This window comes from Prinia subflava, chromosome 32, assembly GCF_021018805.1.
Source record: "Prinia subflava isolate CZ2003 ecotype Zambia chromosome 32, Cam_Psub_1.2, whole genome shotgun sequence".
Classification (NCBI taxonomy): domain Eukaryota; kingdom Metazoa; phylum Chordata; class Aves; order Passeriformes; family Cisticolidae; genus Prinia; species Prinia subflava.
Window position 1 is genome coordinate 780,189 of NC_086278.1, and position 17,807 is coordinate 797,995.

At 51.1% G+C, this 17,807-nt stretch overlaps 1 protein-coding gene across 1 annotated transcript in view; it reads right to left on the reverse strand.

Moving 5' to 3' along the window:
* Nucleotides 1–17,807, reverse strand: part of LOC134562995 (uncharacterized) — a 65,028-nt gene that overhangs the window by 14,686 nt on the left and 32,535 nt on the right. Inside the window, exons 44-67 of the mRNA XM_063420705.1 lie at nucleotides 17,146–17,284; nucleotides 16,207–16,301; nucleotides 15,579–15,731; nucleotides 15,254–15,364; nucleotides 14,621–14,759; nucleotides 13,736–13,825; nucleotides 12,733–12,887; nucleotides 12,398–12,508; nucleotides 11,137–11,275; nucleotides 10,200–10,294; nucleotides 9,572–9,724; nucleotides 9,247–9,357; nucleotides 8,614–8,752; nucleotides 7,729–7,818; nucleotides 6,726–6,880; nucleotides 6,391–6,501; nucleotides 5,130–5,268; nucleotides 4,191–4,285; nucleotides 3,563–3,715; nucleotides 3,238–3,348; nucleotides 2,605–2,743; nucleotides 1,720–1,809; nucleotides 717–871; nucleotides 382–492 (exon numbers count right to left, since the gene is read on the reverse strand). Of these exons, the coding sequence (XP_063276775.1) occupies nucleotides 382–492; nucleotides 717–871; nucleotides 1,720–1,809; nucleotides 2,605–2,743; nucleotides 3,238–3,348; nucleotides 3,563–3,715; nucleotides 4,191–4,285; nucleotides 5,130–5,268; nucleotides 6,391–6,501; nucleotides 6,726–6,880; nucleotides 7,729–7,818; nucleotides 8,614–8,752; nucleotides 9,247–9,357; nucleotides 9,572–9,724; nucleotides 10,200–10,294; nucleotides 11,137–11,275; nucleotides 12,398–12,508; nucleotides 12,733–12,887; nucleotides 13,736–13,825; nucleotides 14,621–14,759; nucleotides 15,254–15,364; nucleotides 15,579–15,731; nucleotides 16,207–16,301; nucleotides 17,146–17,284 (2,979 nt within the window). The remainder of the gene's footprint in view (nucleotides 1–381; nucleotides 493–716; nucleotides 872–1,719; nucleotides 1,810–2,604; nucleotides 2,744–3,237; nucleotides 3,349–3,562; nucleotides 3,716–4,190; nucleotides 4,286–5,129; nucleotides 5,269–6,390; nucleotides 6,502–6,725; nucleotides 6,881–7,728; nucleotides 7,819–8,613; nucleotides 8,753–9,246; nucleotides 9,358–9,571; nucleotides 9,725–10,199; nucleotides 10,295–11,136; nucleotides 11,276–12,397; nucleotides 12,509–12,732; nucleotides 12,888–13,735; nucleotides 13,826–14,620; nucleotides 14,760–15,253; nucleotides 15,365–15,578; nucleotides 15,732–16,206; nucleotides 16,302–17,145; nucleotides 17,285–17,807) is intronic.

A 17,807-nucleotide genomic window follows, 5' to 3' on the forward strand; every position in this document is an offset into this window, starting at 1 on the left:
GGAGTGTGGCCAAGAGCAGCTGCAAGGCCGTGTTCTGAGCTGACCAATGCAGTTTGGTACTGAAAAGTGTGTGAGGAACTTTGAGATCTTGGTCTGCCAATAGGATTAAGGGCCTTGAAGGGCTCCTCAGAGCAAGGGATTTCCCAGCAGGCTGCAGAGCTCAGCATCCTCAGAAAAGCAGAGCTGGGGGAGGGAATGCTGCAGTCCCTTTCTTCTTTTGGCAAAGCATTCGTACAACAAATTCCCAATCTGCATTACTCTTAAAAGTGAGGAAACCCTGCCACTGGTGACAACTTTGTCCTGTCCAGAAAGCAAAAGCACATGAAGAAACTGCCCAATGAAGTCCAGGGCGAGAAACCTGCTACTCCTTGGGAAGCTTACCCTGCTCTCCTGTGCCAGGCGGGCCAGATTATCAAAGCGGGGCATCTCATTTCTGTTCATGATGGAAATGTAGCAGGCGTTCTGTTCCATGACTTTGGTTGCAATGACGCCCTGTGAAGGAAAAGGATTCAGCATTCACAATTCCATTTTTTCCAGCTGTTAGCATTGGGTGAGAGTCGGGACTGAAACCCTAAGAAATGCTGAGACTTTCTGCCCCGCATCATGGACTCCTAATGTTCAGAATAAGGAAACAGTCTTTGTCCTTTGTCCTTGAGCTGTTTGCGGAGCCAGTCTCCGTCGATGGTTTTGCAATGAGCCCCCTCCGTGCCACTCACCGTGTTGTAGTTCCAGATGGTTTTCCAGGACCCGCTGAAGCTCTTTTGCTCAATGACTGCCACGCGCCATTGCCTGTTGATGGTCACAATCTGGGACTGGCCACCAACGATGACTTGCGTGTTGTTGAGGAGGATGCCTGGAATCTGCTGAGACTAAAACGCCAAGGGAAAGAAGACAATTTGTCTTTGAAGGGAGACAGTGACGTCCCCAAATCTGTCCCCAAATCCCCGCTGGAATGGAAATGCTGCCCTCCGGGAAGTGCCTGGCACTGCCCTCGGTCTTTTCCAGAGGACCCAGAATCAAGGCTGTGGCAGTGGGTAGCGGCCATAAGAATTTTTTTCAGGGATTCAGTGAAGCATTGCCGCATCAGCTTTCATCTGGTGCCTTTAGGGGTGGATGTGTGCAAGAATACTGGCCAGAGTAAATCCATGCTCAATGTGCATGATGGAAACCTCTGATCACCCATTGCCCTTTTAAAGCATCTGCATCCCCAAGCAGGAACCTCTCAAAAGAGGAGATGCTAGGTAAGGAGGGCATCAGGGTTGGCTTTGGGCAGGTACTCTAGAGTCACCCACATTTTGCTCCAGAAAAGTAAGGGCTAAGGGTTTCTCACCGGGAAATTGCCATTTCCATTCCAATTGCCGTTCCAATTGCCATTCCAGTTGCCATTCCAGTTGCCGTTCCAATTGCCATTATTGCCGTTCCAAATGCCATTCCAATTGCCATTATTGCCATTCCAATTGCCATTGTTGCCATTCCAAATGCCATTCCAATTGCCATTCCAGTGTCCGTTCCAATTGCCATTATTGCCATTCCAGTTGCCATTCCAAATGCCATTCCAATTGCCATTATTGCCATTCCAATTGCCATTGTTGCCATTCCAAATGCCATTCCAATTGCCATTCCAATTGCCGTTGTTGCCATTCCAAATGCCGTTCCAATTGTTGTTGCCGTTCCAATTGCCGTTCCAATTGCCGTTGCCATTCCAATTGCCGTTCCAATTGCCGTTGCCCTGGCAGTACTTCAGCTCCACAACTCTCAGGACATCGAGGGTAATGCATGATCCCAGATTCACCTGGGGTCCTTGGAATGCTGGGAAAGGAATGACAAGAGCCCATGAGCTAATGCCTAAGAGCTTGGCTGCCTTTCTACAGGAGGGTGGTGCTGTTGCTCAGAGCCAGCCAGGTTCTGAAGAATTGCTGCGCTGGGACCGAGCTGTGTGAGGGACAGATTCTCTTGGAGTCGCCAAAGATCACCAGCTCTGTGCCTCAGCAAGGAATGCTGACAAAGACATGCTCTTGAGCACCCTTTGGGCTTTCCCCTGCAGAAATCACAGCTCTATGCACTGGCTGGTGTGAGTCGCAAGGGCTGGGCATGACATGGTGAGGCTGCTGCCAGTTCATGGGCCCAGTCGCATGGGCTGTGACATTGAGAAAGAATCGGACCAAGTGTAGGTCATTAAAACCCTGGGAAAACCCTATAGGGATCAAAGCCACTTGGCTTAGTGTTGTGAAGCACAGGAGTTTCTTGGCTGCCTGGATCAACTTGTCACCTGAAGGACAGTGGTTTGTAGACTGACCCCTCCTCTTTACTCTAGGGATTGCAGGGGAGTGCAGTGTCAGCCAAAACACTCTGGGCCCAAATTGAAGACCCATGAAGCATCCCTGAGAGGAGGTGTAAGGCATTGCTTTGGATAATTTGTGGGAGCTGGGGCAGCACCCCACTCCAGTCCTGATCTGTGGAGGTGCTGAACATTTTGTGCAATTACTGAAGCCTTTGGTGTCTGTGTGTCTGAAAATGGAAGAGCTGCAATTGTGCCTTAGTCATGGCCCAAGAGACAAGAAGGCCAGGTCAGTAACACTGAGAATTGCCAAAGCTTGCACTCACTGTGAACTTCGTAAGCCATGTAGGTGGTGAGTCCGCTGCACATAGCAGTGATGTCTATTCCATAGGAGTAGAGGTTGTTGACCAATCCATTGGTGACAAAGGTGATCTTCTTGGTAGGTCTTCCAAGACCAATCAGGTTCTAGATATGGAAAACCAGCCCTCAGTAAATTCAGTGTCAGGAGCTGCTTCCGTTCTGGGCCTATTCCTAGCTCTGGAAGAATGACTCGGGCCTTGATGTTGGAGTCCCAAGTGCCTTTAGGGACACCTTTCCATGCCCTGGGGGCCTGTGGGAGCACTGGCAAGCCTTGAAGGCAGCAGTAAAGGCAGAGCTCCTTTGAAGGGAGTCTGCAGGGAACTTGATGGGAAGTGGCAGTGGAAGAAAAGCACGGAAGGACTCCACAAAGAACAGGTTTACCCAGCAGGCTGCAGAGCTCAGAATGCACAGAGAAAGTGGAGGAGGGGGTGCTGCAGCCCCCTTCTTGATTGGACAAAGCATTCCTACAATGAATCTGCATTTCTGTTGAGTGAAAGAAACCCTGCCACAACTTTGTCCTTTCCAGAAAGCAAAAGCACATGAAGAAACTGCCCAATGAAGTCCAGGGTGAGAAACCTGCTACTCCTTGGGAAGCTTACCCTGCTCTCCTGTGCCAGGCGGGCCAGATTATCAAAGCGGGGCATCTCGTTTCTGTTCATGATGGAAATGTAGCAGGCGTTCTGTTGTGAGACTTTGGTTGCAATGACGCCCTGAGAAAGAAAAGGATTCAGCACTCACAATTCCGTTTTTTCCAACTGTTAGCAATGGGATAGAATCAGGATGGAAAGAAATGCTGAGACTTTCTGCCCCACATCATGGACTCCTAATGTTCAGAATAAGGAAACAATGTTTGTCCTTGGGTCAGCTGTTTGCGGAGCCAGTCTCCGTCGATGGTTTGGAATGAGCCCCCTCCGTGCCACTCACCGCGTTGTAGTTCCAGATGGTTTTCCAGGACCCGCTGAAGCTCTTTTTCTCAATGACTGCCACTCGCCATTGCCTGTTGATGGTCACAATCTGGGACTGGCCACCAACGATGACTTGCGTGTTGTTGAGGAGGATGCCTGGAATCTGCTGAGACTAAAACGCCAAGGGAAAGAAGACAATTTGTCTTTGAAGGGAGACAGTGAGGTCCCCAAATCTGTCCCCAAATCCCCGCTGGAATGGAAATGCTGCCCTCCGGGAAGTGCCTGGCTGAGTCTTTTCCAAAGCACTCAGAATCAAGGCTGTGGCAGTGGGCAGAGGCCATAAGAATTTTTTTCACGGATTCAGTGAATCATTGCTGCATCTGACAGGTGTCATCTGGTGCCTTTAGAGGTAGATGTGTGCAAGGGCACTGACCATTGCAAATCTATGTTCAAGGTCTGGGATGGAAATGTCTTACTGCCTCACTGCTCTGTTTCATTATCTGCACTCTCAAGCTGGGTCAAATACCCTAGAACCTGGCAAAAGAGGAGATGCCAGGCAAGAAAGCCTTCTGGGTTGGCTTTGGGCAGCAGCTCTGGAGACCCTCCCCTTTCTGGCAGAAGAAAGGTAAGGTGAAAGGATTTCTCACCGGGAAATTGGTAGTGCCATTGCCCTGGCAGTACTTCAGCTCCACAACTCTCAGGACATCGAGGGTAATGCAGGATGCCAGATTCACCTGGGGTCCTTGGAATGCTGAGAAAGAAAAGACAAGAGCCCATGAGCTAATGCCTAAGAGCTTGGCTGCCTTTCTACAGGAGGGTGGTGCTGTTGCTCAGAGCCAGCCAGGTTCTGAAGAACTGCTGCGCTGGGACTGTTGGAGCTGTGTGAGGGACAGATTCTCTTGGAGTCGCCAAAGATCACCAGCTCTGTGCCTCAGCAAGGAATGCTGACAAAGACATGCTCTTGAGCACCCTTTGGGCTTTCCCCTGCAGAAATCACAGCTCTGTGCACTCTGTACTGCTGTGAATCGCAAGGGCTGGGCATGACGTGGTGAGGCTGCTGCCAGTTCATGGGCCCAGTCGCATGGGCTGTGACATTGAGAAAGAATCCGACCAAGTGTCGGTCATTAAAGCCCTGGGGAATGGGATTGTTGCCCCTGGGAAAAACCTATAGGGATCAAAGCCACTTGGCTTAGTGTTGTGAAGCACAAGGGTTTGGTGGCTGCCTGGGGCAACGTGTCAAGTCTGCTCGGACCTGAAGGACAGCGGTCCATAGACCGACCCTTCTTTTTGGCTGCGCGTTACAGAGGAGCGCAGTGTGAGCCAAAGCACTCTGGGCCCAAATAGAAGGCCCATTAAGCTGCCGTGAAGGGAGCTGTAAGGGTTTTGTTCGGGTCACTTATGAGGGGCTGTGACACCACCCTGTTCCCATCCTGATGTGTGGAGGTGCAACTCTTTGTGCAACTGCTCGGAAGGCCTTGGTTTCAGTCTGACTACAAGTCAAAGGGCAGCAATTGTGCCTTAGTCATGGCCCAAGAGACAAGAAGGCCAGGTCAGTAACACTGAGAATTCCCATTGCTTGCACTCACTGTGAACTTCGTAAGCCATGTAGGTGGTGAGTCCGCTGCACATAGCAGTGATGTCTATTCCGTAGGAGTTGAGGTTGTTGACCAATCCACCGGTGACAAAGGTGATCTCCTTGGTAGGTCTTCCAAGACCAATCAGGTTCTAAATATCAAAGACCAGCACTCAGTAAGTTCAGTGTCAGGAGCTGCTTCCGTTCTGGGCCTATTCCTAGCTCTGGAAGAATGACTCGGGCCTGGATGTTGGAGTCCCAAGTGCCTTTAGGGACACCTTTCCATGCCCTGGGGGCCTGTGGGAGCACTGTCAAGCCTTGAAGGCAGCAGCAAAGGCAGAGCTTGTTCTAAGGGAGTCAAGGCGCAGGGAGCCTGAGGGGAAGTGGCTGTGCAAGGTAAGCGCTGAAGAGGAGAAGACGGCGGCTGCTCTGCGGAGCCAGAGGCTTTCTTTCAAAGGCCTTTGCTCAGTCTCCACCCTCACCCCTCAGAGGCCCTTGGCTGGAAGGCCGTCAGGAGAAGTCACTTCCTGCAGCCTGTTTAACCTGGAACCAAAGAGGGCAGCAGCAAGCCTGGGCACATACATTTGCTGTTGGCCTCTTTGCAGATTGTGCCTAGGACCCTTTTCTGAGAGCCCTGGGTGCTCTAGTGGGACAAGTCACAACGACTGCCATGGGCCTAGTTTCAAATGAATTGCCACTCTCTTTTCCTCCTGGAATGCACTGTGACCTGGCCCAAGTCTCTGGCTGCTTTCCTGCTGTTTCCTCCTGTGCTCTGAACTTCCCGCTGCTCTCTAGCTCCTTCCTCAGCTAGGGCCACAGGCATCCATTCATCCCAGGAATGTGGGGGAAAGGCTGTGGAATAGGGAGACACTCTCTCGTGCCGAAAGGAAAAGGGAGTGTGGCCAAGAGCAGCTGCAAGGCCGTGTTCTGAGCTGACCAATGCAGTTTGGTACTGAAAAGTGTGTGAGGAACTTTGAGATCTTGGTCTGCCAATAGGATTAAGGGCCTTGAAGGGCTCCTCAGAGCAAGGGATTTCCCAGCAGGCTGCAGAGCTCAGCATCCTCAGAAAAGCAGAGCTGGGGGAGGGAATGCTGCAGTCCCTTTCTTCTTTTGGCAAAGCATTCGTACAACAAATTCCCAATCTGCATTACTCTTAAAAGTGAGGAAACCCTGCCACTGGTGACAACTTTGTCCTGTCCAGAAAGCAAAAGCACATGAAGAAACTGCCCAATGAAGTCCAGGGCGAGAAACCTGCTACTCCTTGGGAAGCTTACCCTGCTCTCCTGTGCCAGGCGGGCCAGATTATCAAAGCGGGGCATCTCGTTTCTGTTCATGATGGAAATGTAGCAGGCGTTCTGTTCCATGACTTTGGTTGCAATGACGCCCTGTGAAGGAAAAGAATTCAGCATTCACAATTCCATTTTTTCCAGCTGTTAGCATTGGGTGAGAGTCGGGACTGAAACCCTAAGAAATGCTGAGACTTTCTGCCCCGCATCATGGACTCCTAATGTTCAGAATAAGGAAACAGTCTTTGTCCTTTGTCCTTGAGCTGTTTGCGGAGCCAGTCTCCGTCGATGGTTTTGCAATGAGCCCCCTCCGTGCCACTCACCGTGTTGTAGTTCCAGATGGTTTTCCAGGACCCGCTGAAGCTCTTTTGCTCAATGACTGCCACGCGCCATTGCCTGTTGATGGTCACAATCTGGGACTGGCCACCAACGATGACTTGCGTGTTGTTGAGGAGGATGCCTGGAATCTGCTGAGACTAAAACGCCAAGGGAAAGAAGACAATTTGTCTTTGAAGGGAGACAGTGAGGTCCCCAAATCTGTCCCCAAATCCCCGCTGGAATGGAAATGCTGCCCTCCGGGAAGTGCCTGGCACTGCCCTCGGTCTTTTCCAGAGGACCCAGAATCAAGGCTGTGGCAGTGGGTAGCGGCCATAAGAATTTTTTTCAGGGATTCAGTGAAGCATTGCCGCATCAGCTTTCATCTGGTGCCTTTAGGGGTGGATGTGTGCAAGAATACTGGCCAGAGTAAATCCATGCTCAAAGTGCATGATGGAAACCTCTGATCACCCATTGCCCTTTTAAAGCATCTGCATCCCCAAGCAGGAACCTCTCAAAAGAGGAGATGCTAGGTAAGGAGGGCATCAGGGTTGGCTTTGGGCAGGTACTCTAGAGTCACCCACATTTTGCTCAAGAAAAGTAAGGGCTAAGGGTTTCTCACCGGGAAATTGCCATTTCCATTCCAATTGCCGTTCCAATTGCTATTCCAGTTGCCATTCCAGTTGTTGTTCCAATTGCCATTATTGCCGTTCCAAATGCCATTCCAATTGCCATTATTGCCATTCCAATTGCCATTGTTGCCATTCCAAATGCCATTCCAATTGCCATTCCAGTGTCCGTTCCAATTGCCATTATTGCCATTCCAGTTGCCATTCCAAATGCCATTCCAATTGCCATTATTGCCATTCCAATTGCCATTGTTGCCATTCCAAATGCCATTCCAATTGCCATTCCAATTGCCGTTGTTGCCATTCCAAATGCCGTTCCAATTGTTGTTGCCGTTCCAATTGCCGTTCCAATTGCCGTTGCCATTCCAATTGCCGTTCCAATTGCCGTTGCCCTGGCAGTACTTCAGCTCCACAACTCTCAGGACATCGAGGGTAATGCATGATCCCAGATTCACTTGGGGTCCTTGGAATGCTGGGAAAGGAATGACAAGAGCCCATGAGCTAATGCCTAAGAGCTTGGCTGCCTTTCTACAGGAGGGTGGTGCTGTTGCTCAGAGCCAGCCAGGTTCTGAAGAATTGCTGCGCTGGGATCGAGCTGTGTGAGGGACAGATTCTCTTGGAGTCGCCAAAGATCACCAGCTCTGTGCCTCAGCAAGGAATGCTGACAAAGACATGCTCTTGAGCACCCTTTGGGCTTTCCCCTGCAGAAATCAGAGCTCTATGCACTGGCTGGTGTGAGTCGCAAGGGCTGGGCAGGACATGGTGAGGCTGCTGCCAGTTCATGGGCCCAGTCGCATGGGCTGTGACATTGAGAAAGAATCGGACCAAGTGTAGGTCATTAAAACCCTGGGAAAACCCTATAGGGATCAAAGCCACTTGGCTTAGTGTTGTGAAGCACAGGAGTTTCTTGGCTGCCTGGATCAACTTGTCACCTGAAGGACAGTGGATTGTAGACTGACCCCTCCTCTTTACTCTAGGGATTGCAGGGGAGTGCAGTGTCAGCCAAAACACTCTGGGCCCAAATTGAAGACCCATTAAGCATCCCTGAGAGGAGGTGTAAGGCTTTGCTTTGGATAATTTGTGGGAGCTGGGGCAGCACCCCACTCCAGTCCTGATCTGTGGAGGTGCTGAACATTTTGTGCAATTACTGAAGCCTTTGGTGTCTGTGTGTCTGAAAATGGAAGAGCTGCAATTGTGCCTTAGTCATGGCCCAAGAGACAAGAAGGCCAGGTCAGTAACACTGAGAATTGCCAAAGCTTGCACTCACTGTGAACTTCGTAAGCCATGTAGGTGGTGAGTCCGCTGCACATAGCAGTGATGTCTATTCCATAGGAGTAGAGGTTGTTGACCAATCCATTGGTGACAAAGGTGATCTTCTTGGTAGGTCTTCCAAGACCAATCAGGTTCTAGATATGGAAAACCAGCCCTCAGTAAATTCAGTGTCAGGAGCTGCTTCCGTTCTGGGCCTATTCCTAGCTCTGGAAGAATGACTCGGGCCTGGATGTTGGAGTCCCAAGTGCCTTTAGGGACACCTTTCCATGCCCTGGGGGCCTGTGGGAGCACTGGCAAGCCTTGAAGGCAGCAGTAAAGGCAGAGCTCCTTTGAAGGGAGTCTGCAGGGAACTTGATGGGAAGTGGCAGTGGAAGAAAAGCACGGAAGGACTCCACAAAGAACAGGTTTACCCAGCAGGCTGCAGAGCTCAGAATGCACAGAGAAAGTGGAGGAGGGGGTGCTGCAGCCCCCTTCTTGATTGGACAAAGCATTCCTACAATGAATCTGCATTTCTGTTGAGTGAAAGAAACCCTGCCACAACTTTGTCCTTTCCAGAAAGCAAAAGCACATGAAGAAACTGCCCAATGAAGTCCAGGGTGAGAAACCTGCTACTCCTTGGGAAGCTTACCCTGCTCTCCTGTGCCAGGCGGGCCAGATTATCAAAGCGGGGCATCTCATTTCTGTTCATGATGGAAATGTAGCAGGCGTTCTGTTGTGAGACTTTGGTTGCAATGATGCCCTGAGAAAGAAAAGGATTCAGCACTCACAATTCCGTTTTTTCCAACTGTTAGCAATGGGATAGAATCAGGATGGAAAGAAATGCTGAGACTTTCTGCCCCACATCATGGACTCCTAATGTTCAGAATAAGGAAAAAATGTTTGTCCTTGGGTCAGCTGTTTGCGGAGCCAGTCTCCGTCGATGGTTTGGAATGAGCCCCCTCCGTGCCACTCACCGCGTTGTAGTTCCAGATGGTTTTCCAGGACCCGCTGAAGCTCTTTTTCTCAATGACTGCCACTCGCCATTGCCTGTTGATGGTCACAATCTGGGACTGGCCACCAACGATGACTTGCGTGTTGTTGAGGAGGATGCCTGGAATCTGCTGAGACTAAAACGCCAAGGGAAAGAAGACAATTTGTCTTTGAAGGGAGACAGTGAGGTCCCCAAATCTGTCCCCAAATCCCCGCTGGAATGGAAATGCTGCCCTCCGGGAAGTGCCTGGCTGAGTCTTTTCCAAAGCACTCAGAATCAAGGCTGTGGCAGTGGGCAGAGGCCATAAGAATTTTTTTCATGGATTCAGTGAATCATTGCTGCATCTGACAGCTGTCATCTGGTGCCTTTAGAGGTAGATGTGTGCAAGGGCACTGACCATTGCAAATCTATGTTCAAGGTCTGGGATGGAAACGTCTTACTGCCTCACTGCTCTGTTTCATTATCTGCACTCTCAAGCTGGGTCAAATACCCTAGAACCTGGCAAAAGAGGAGATGCCAGGCAAGAAAGCCTTCTGGGTTGGCTTTGGGCAGCAGCTCTGGAGACCCTCCCCTTTCTGGCAGAAGAAAGGTAAGGTGAAAGGATTTCTCACCGGGAAATTGGTAGTGCCATTGCCCTGGCAGTACTTCAGCTCCACAACTCTCAGGACATCGAGGGTAATGCAGGATGCCAGATTCACCTGGGGTCCTTGGAATGCTGAGAAAGAAAAGACAAGAGCCCATGAGCTAATGCCTAAGAGCTTGGCTGCCTTTCTACAGGAGGGTGGTGCTGTTGCTCAGAGCCAGCCAGGTTCTGAAGAACTGCTGCGCTGGGACTGTTGGAGCTGTGTGAGGGACAGATTCTCTTGGAGTCGCCAAAGATCACCAGCTCTGTGCCTCAGCAAGGAATGCTGACAAAGACATGCTCTTGAGCACCCTTTGGGCTTTCCCCTGCAGAAATCACAGCTCTGTGCACTCTGTACTGCTGTGAATCGCAAGGGCTGGGCATGACGTGGTGAGGCTGCTGCCAGTTCATGGGCCCAGTCGCATGGGCTGTGACATTGAGAAAGAATCCGACCAAGTGTCGGTCATTAAAGCCCTGGGGAATGGGATTGTTGCCCCTGGGAAAAACCTATAGGGATCAAAGCCACTTGGCTTAGTGTTGTGAAGCACAAGGGTTTGGTGGCTGCCTGGGTCAACGTGTCAAGTCTGCTCGGACCTGAAGGACAGCGGTCCATAGACCGACCCTTCTTTTTGGCTGCGCGTTACAGAGGAGCACAGTGTGAGCCAAAGCACTCTGGGCCCAAATAGAAGGCCCATTAAGCTGCCGTGAAGGGAGCTGTAAGGGTTTTGTTCGGGTCACTTATGAGGGGCTGTGACACCACCCTGTTCCCATCCTGATGTGTGGAGGTGCAACTCTGTGCAACTGCTCGGAAGGCCTTGGTTTCAGTCTGACTACAAGTCAAAGGGCAGCAATTGTGCCTTAGTCATGGCCCAAGAGACAAGAAGGCCAGGTCAGTAACACTGAGAATTCCCATTGCTTGCACTCACTGTGAACTTCGTAAGCCATGTAGGTGGTGAGTCCGCTGCACATAGCAGTGATGTCTATTCCATAGGAGTTGAGGTTGTTGACCAATCCACCGGTGACAAAGGTGATCTCCTTGGTAGGTCTTCCAAGACCAATCAGGTTCTAAATATCAAGTACCAGCACTCAGTAAGTTCAGTGTCAGGAGCTGCTTCCGTTCTGGGCCTATTCCTAGCTCTGGAAGAATGACTCGGGCCTGGATGTTGGAGTCCCAAGTGCCTTTAGGGACACCTTTCCATGCCCTGGGGGCCTGTGGGAGCACTGGCAAGCCTTGAAGGCAGCAGCAAAGGCAGAGCTTGTTCTAAGGGAGTCAATGCGCAGGGAGCCTGAGGGGAAGTGACAGTGCAAGGTAAGCGCTGAAGAGGAGAAGACGGCAGCTGCTCTGCGGAGCCAGAGGCTTTCTTTCAAAGGCCTTTGCTCAGTCTCCACCCTCACCCCTCAGAGGCCCTTGGCTGGAAGGCCGTCAGGAGAAGTCACTTCCTGCAGCCTGTTTAACCTGGAACCAAAGAGGGCAGCAGCAAGCCTGGGCACATACATTTGCTGTTGGCCTCTTTGCAGATTGTGCCTAGGACCCTTTTCTGAGCGCCCTGGGTGCTCTAGTGGGACAAGTCACAACGACTGCCATGGGCCTAGTTTCAAATGAATTGCCACTCTCTTTTCCTCCTGGAATGCACTGTGACCTGGCCCAAGTCTCTGGCTGCTTTCCTGCTGTTTCCTCCTGTGCTCTGAACTTCCCGCTGCTCTCTAGCTCCTTCCTCAGCTAGGGCCACAGGCATCCATTCATCCCAGGAATGTGGGGGCAAGGCTGTGGAATAGGGAGACACTCTCTCGTGCCGAAAGGAAAAGGGAGTGTGGCCAAGAGCAGCTGCAAGGCCGTGTTCTGAGCTGACCAATGCAGTTTGGTACTGAAAAGTGTGTGAGGAACTTTGAGATCTTGGTCTGCCAATAGGATTAAGGGCCTTGAAGGGCTCCTCAGAGCAAGGGATTTCCCAGCAGGCTGCAGAGCTCAGCATCCTCAGAAAAGCAGAGCTGGGGGAGGGAATGCTGCAGTCCCTTTCTTCTTTTGGCAAAGCATTCGTACAACAAATTCCCAATCTGCATTACTCTTAAAAGTGAGGAAACCCTGCCACTGGTGACAACTTTGTCCTGTCCAGAAAGCAAAAGCACATGAAGAAACTGCCCAATGAAGTCCAGGGCGAGAAACCTGCTACTCCTTGGGAAGCTTACCCTGCTCTCCTGTGCCAGGCGGGCCAGATTATCAAAGCGGGGCATCTCATTTCTGTTCATGATGGAAATGTAGCAGGCGTTCTGTTCCATGACTTTGGTTGCAATGACGCCCTGTGAAGGAAAAGGATTCAGCATTCACAATTCCATTTTTTCCAGCTGTTAGCATTGGGTGAGAGTCGGGACTGAAACCCTAAGAAATGCTGAGACTTTCTGCCCCGCATCATGGACTCCTAATGTTCAGAATAAGGAAACAGTCTTTGTCCTTTGTCCTTGAGCTGTTTGCGGAGCCAGTCTCCGTCGATGGTTTTGCAATGAGCCCCCTCCGTGCCACTCACCGTGTTGTAGTTCCAGATGGTTTTCCAGGACCCGCTGAAGCTCTTTTGCTCAATGACTGCCACGCGCCATTGCCTGTTGATGGTCACAATCTGGGACTGGCCACCAACGATGACTTGCGTGTTGTTGAGGAGGATGCCTGGAATCTGCTGAGACTAAAACGCCAAGGGAAAGAAGACAATTTGTCTTTGAAGGGAGACAGTGACGTCCCCAAATCTGTCCCCAAATCCCCGCTGGAATGGAAATGCTGCCCTCCGGGAAGTGCCTGGCACTGCCCTCGGTCTTTTCCAGAGGACCCAGAATCAAGGCTGTGGCAGTGGGTAGCGGCCATAAGAATTTTTTTCAGGGATTCAGTGAAGCATTGCCGCATCAGCTTTCATCTGGTGCCTTTAGGGGTGGATGTGTGCAAGAATACTGGCCAGAGTAAATCCATGCTCAATGTGCATGATGGAAACCTCTGATCACCCATTGCCCTTTTAAAGCATCTGCATCCCCAAGCAGGAACCTCTCAAAAGAGGAGATGCTAGGTAAGGAGGGCATCAGGGTTGGCTTTGGGCAGGTACTCTAGAGTCACCCACATTTTGCTCCAGAAAAGTAAGGGCTAAGGGTTTCTCACCGGGAAATTGCCATTTCCATTCCAATTGCCGTTCCAATTGCCATTCCAGTTGCCATTCCAGTTGCCGTTCCAATTGCCATTATTGCCGTTCCAAATGCCATTCCAATTGCCATTATTGCCATTCCAATTGCCATTGTTGCCATTCCAAATGCCATTCCAATTGCCATTCCAGTGTCCGTTCCAATTGCCATTATTGCCATTCCAGTTGCCATTCCAAATGCCATTCCAATTGCCATTATTGCCATTCCAATTGCCATTGTTGCCATTCCAAATGCCATTCCAATTGCCATTCCAATTGCCGTTGTTGCCATTCCAAATGCCGTTCCAATTGTTGTTGCCGTTCCAATTGCCGTTCCAATTGCCGTTGCCATTCCAATTGCCGTTCCAATTGCCGTTGCCCTGGCAGTACTTCAGCTCCACAACTCTCAGGACATCGAGGGTAATGCATGATCCCAGATTCACCTGGGGTCCTTGGAATGCTGGGAAAGGAATGACAAGAGCCCATGAGCTAATGCCTAAGAGCTTGGCTGCCTTTCTACAGGAGGGTGGTGCTGTTGCTCAGAGCCAGCCAGGTTCTGAAGAATTGCTGCGCTGGGACCGAGCTGTGTGAGGGACAGATTCTCTTGGAGTCGCCAAAGATCACCAGCTCTGTGCCTCAGCAAGGAATGCTGACAAAGACATGCTCTTGAGCACCCTTTGGGCTTTCCCCTGCAGAAATCACAGCTCTATGCACTGGCTGGTGTGAGTCGCAAGGGCTGGGCATGACATGGTGAGGCTGCTGCCAGTTCATGGGCCCAGTCGCATGGGCTGTGACATTGAGAAAGAATCGGACCAAGTGTAGGTCATTAAAACCCTGGGAAAACCCTATAGGGATCAAAGCCACTTGGCTTAGTGTTGTGAAGCACAGGAGTTTCTTGGCTGCCTGGATCAACTTGTCACCTGAAGGACAGTGGTTTGTAGACTGACCCCTCCTCTTTACTCTAGGGATTGCAGGGGAGTGCAGTGTCAGCCAAAACACTCTGGGCCCAAATTGAAGACCCATGAAGCATCCCTGAGAGGAGGTGTAAGGCATTGCTTTGGATAATTTGTGGGAGCTGGGGCAGCACCCCACTCCAGTCCTGATCTGTGGAGGTGCTGAACATTTTGTGCAATTACTGAAGCCTTTGGTGTCTGTGTGTCTGAAAATGGAAGAGCTGCAATTGTGCCTTAGTCATGGCCCAAGAGACAAGAAGGCCAGGTCAGTAACACTGAGAATTGCCAAAGCTTGCACTCACTGTGAACTTCGTAAGCCATGTAGGTGGTGAGTCCGCTGCACATAGCAGTGATGTCTATTCCATAGGAGTAGAGGTTGTTGACCAATCCATTGGTGACAAAGGTGATCTTCTTGGTAGGTCTTCCAAGACCAATCAGGTTCTAGATATGGAAAACCAGCCCTCAGTAAATTCAGTGTCAGGAGCTGCTTCCGTTCTGGGCCTATTCCTAGCTCTGGAAGAATGACTCGGGCCTTGATGTTGGAGTCCCAAGTGCCTTTAGGGACACCTTTCCATGCCCTGGGGGCCTGTGGGAGCACTGGCAAGCCTTGAAGGCAGCAGTAAAGGCAGAGCTCCTTTGAAGGGAGTCTGCAGGGAACTTGATGGGAAGTGGCAGTGGAAGAAAAGCACGGAAGGACTCCACAAAGAACAGGTTTACCCAGCAGGCTGCAGAGCTCAGAATGCACAGAGAAAGTGGAGGAGGGGGTGCTGCAGCCCCCTTCTTGATTGGACAAAGCATTCCTACAATGAATCTGCATTTCTGTTGAGTGAAAGAAACCCTGCCACAACTTTGTCCTTTCCAGAAAGCAAAAGCACATGAAGAAACTGCCCAATGAAGTCCAGGGTGAGAAACCTGCTACTCCTTGGGAAGCTTACCCTGCTCTCCTGTGCCAGGCGGGCCAGATTATCAAAGCGGGGCATCTCGTTTCTGTTCATGATGGAAATGTAGCAGGCGTTCTGTTGTGAGACTTTGGTTGCAATGACGCCCTGAGAAAGAAAAGGATTCAGCACTCACAATTCCGTTTTTTCCAACTGTTAGCAATGGGATAGAATCAGGATGGAAAGAAATGCTGAGACTTTCTGCCCCACATCATGGACTCCTAATGTTCAGAATAAGGAAACAATGTTTGTCCTTGGGTCAGCTGTTTGCGGAGCCAGTCTCCGTCGATGGTTTGGAATGAGCCCCCTCCGTGCCACTCACCGCGTTGTAGTTCCAGATGGTTTTCCAGGACCCGCTGAAGCTCTTTTTCTCAATGACTGCCACTCGCCATTGCCTGTTGATGGTCACAATCTGGGACTGGCCACCAACGATGACTTGCGTGTTGTTGAGGAGGATGCCTGGAATCTGCTGAGACTAAAACGCCAAGGGAAAGAAGACAATTTGTCTTTGAAGGGAGACAGTGAGGTCCCCAAATCTGTCCCCAAATCCCCGCTGGAATGGAAATGCTGCCCTCCGGGAAGTGCCTGGCTGAGTCTTTTCCAAAGCACTCAGAATCAAGGCTGTGGCAGTGGGCAGAGGCCATAAGAATTTTTTTCACGGATTCAGTGAATCATTGCTGCATCTGACAGGTGTCATCTGGTGCCTTTAGAGGTAGATGTGTGCAAGGGCACTGACCATTGCAAATCTATGTTCAAGGTCTGGAATGGAAATGTCTTACTGCCTCACTGCTCTGTTTCATTATCTGCACTCTCAAGCTGGGTCAAATACCCTAGAACCTGGCAAAAGAGGAGATGCCAGGCAAGAAAGCCTTCTGGGTTGGCTTTGGGCAGCAGCTCTGGAGACCCTCCCCTTTCTGGCAGAAGAAAGGTAAGGTGAAAGGATTTCTCACCGGGAAATTGGTAGTGCCATTGCCCTGGCAGTACTTCAGCTCCACAACTCTCAGGACATCGAGGGTAATGCAGGATGCCAGATTCACCTGGGGTCCTTGGAATGCTGAGAAAGAAAAGACAAGAGCCCATGAGCTAATGCCTAAGAGCTTGGCTGCCTTTCTACAGGAGGGTGGTGCTGTTGCTCAGAGCCAGCCAGGTTCTGAAGAACTGCTGCGCTGGGACTGTTGGAGCTGTGTGAGGGACAGATTCTCTTGGAGTCGCCAAAGATCACCAGCTCTGTGCCTCAGCAAGGAATGCTGACAAAGACATGCTCTTGAGCACCCTTTGGGCTTTCCCCTGCAGAAATCACAGCTCTGTGCACTCTGTACTGCTGTGAATCGCAAGGGCTGGGCATGACGTGGTGAGGCTGCTGCCAGTTCATGGGCCCAGTCGCATGGGCTGTGACATTGAGAAAGAATCCGACCAAGTGTCGGTCATTAAAGCCCTGGGGAATGGGATTGTTGCCCCTGGGAAAAACCTATAGGGATCAAAGCCACTTGGCTTAGTGTTGTGAAGCACAAGGGTTTGGTGGCTGCCTGGGGCAACGTGTCAAGTCTGCTCGGACCTGAAGGACAGCGGTCCATAGACCGACCCTTCTTTTTGGCTGCGCGTTACAGAGGAGCGCAGTGTGAGCCAAAGCACTCTGGGCCCAAATAGAAGGCCCATTAAGCTGCCGTGAAGGGAGCTGTAAGGGTTTTGTTCGGGTCACTTATGAGGGGCTGTGACACCACCCTGTTCCCATCCTGATGTGTGGAGGTGCAACTCTTTGTGCAACTGCTCGGAAGGCCTTGGTTTCAGTCTGACTACAAGTCAAAGGGCAGCAATTGTGCCTTAGTCATGGCCCAAGAGACAAGAAGGCCAGGTCAGTAACACTGAGAATTCCCATTGCTTGCACTCACTGTGAACTTCGTAAGCCATGTAGGTGGTGAGTCCGCTGCACATAGCAGTGATGTCTATTCCGTAGGAGTTGAGGTTGTTGACCAATCCACCGGTGACAAAGGTGATCTCCTTGGTAGGTCTTCCAAGACCAATCAGGTTCTAAATATCAAAGACCAGCACTCAGTAAGTTCAGTGTCAGGAGCTGCTTCCGTTCTGGGCCTATTCCTAGCTCTGGAAGAATGACTCGGGCCTGGATGTTGGAGTCCCAAGTGCCTTTAGGGACACCTTTCCATGCCCTGGGGGCCTGTGGGAGCACTGTCAAGCCTTGAAGGCAGCAGCAAAGGCAGAGCTTGTTCTAAGGGAGTCAAGGCGCAGGGAGCCTGAGGGGAAGTGGCTGTGCAAGGTAAGCGCTGAAGAGGAGAAGACGGCGGCTGCTCTGCGGAGCCAGAGGCTTTCTTTCAAAGGCCTTTGCTCAGTCTCCACCCTCACCCCTCAGAGGCCCTTGGCTGGAAGGCCGTCAGGAGAAGTCACTTCCTGCAGCCTGTTTAACCTGGAACCAAAGAGGGCAGCAGCAAGCCTGGGCACATACATTTGCTGTTGGCCTCTTTGCAGATTGTGCCTAGGACCCTTTTCTGAGAGCCCTGGGTGCTCTAGTGGGACAAGTCACAACGACTGCCATGGG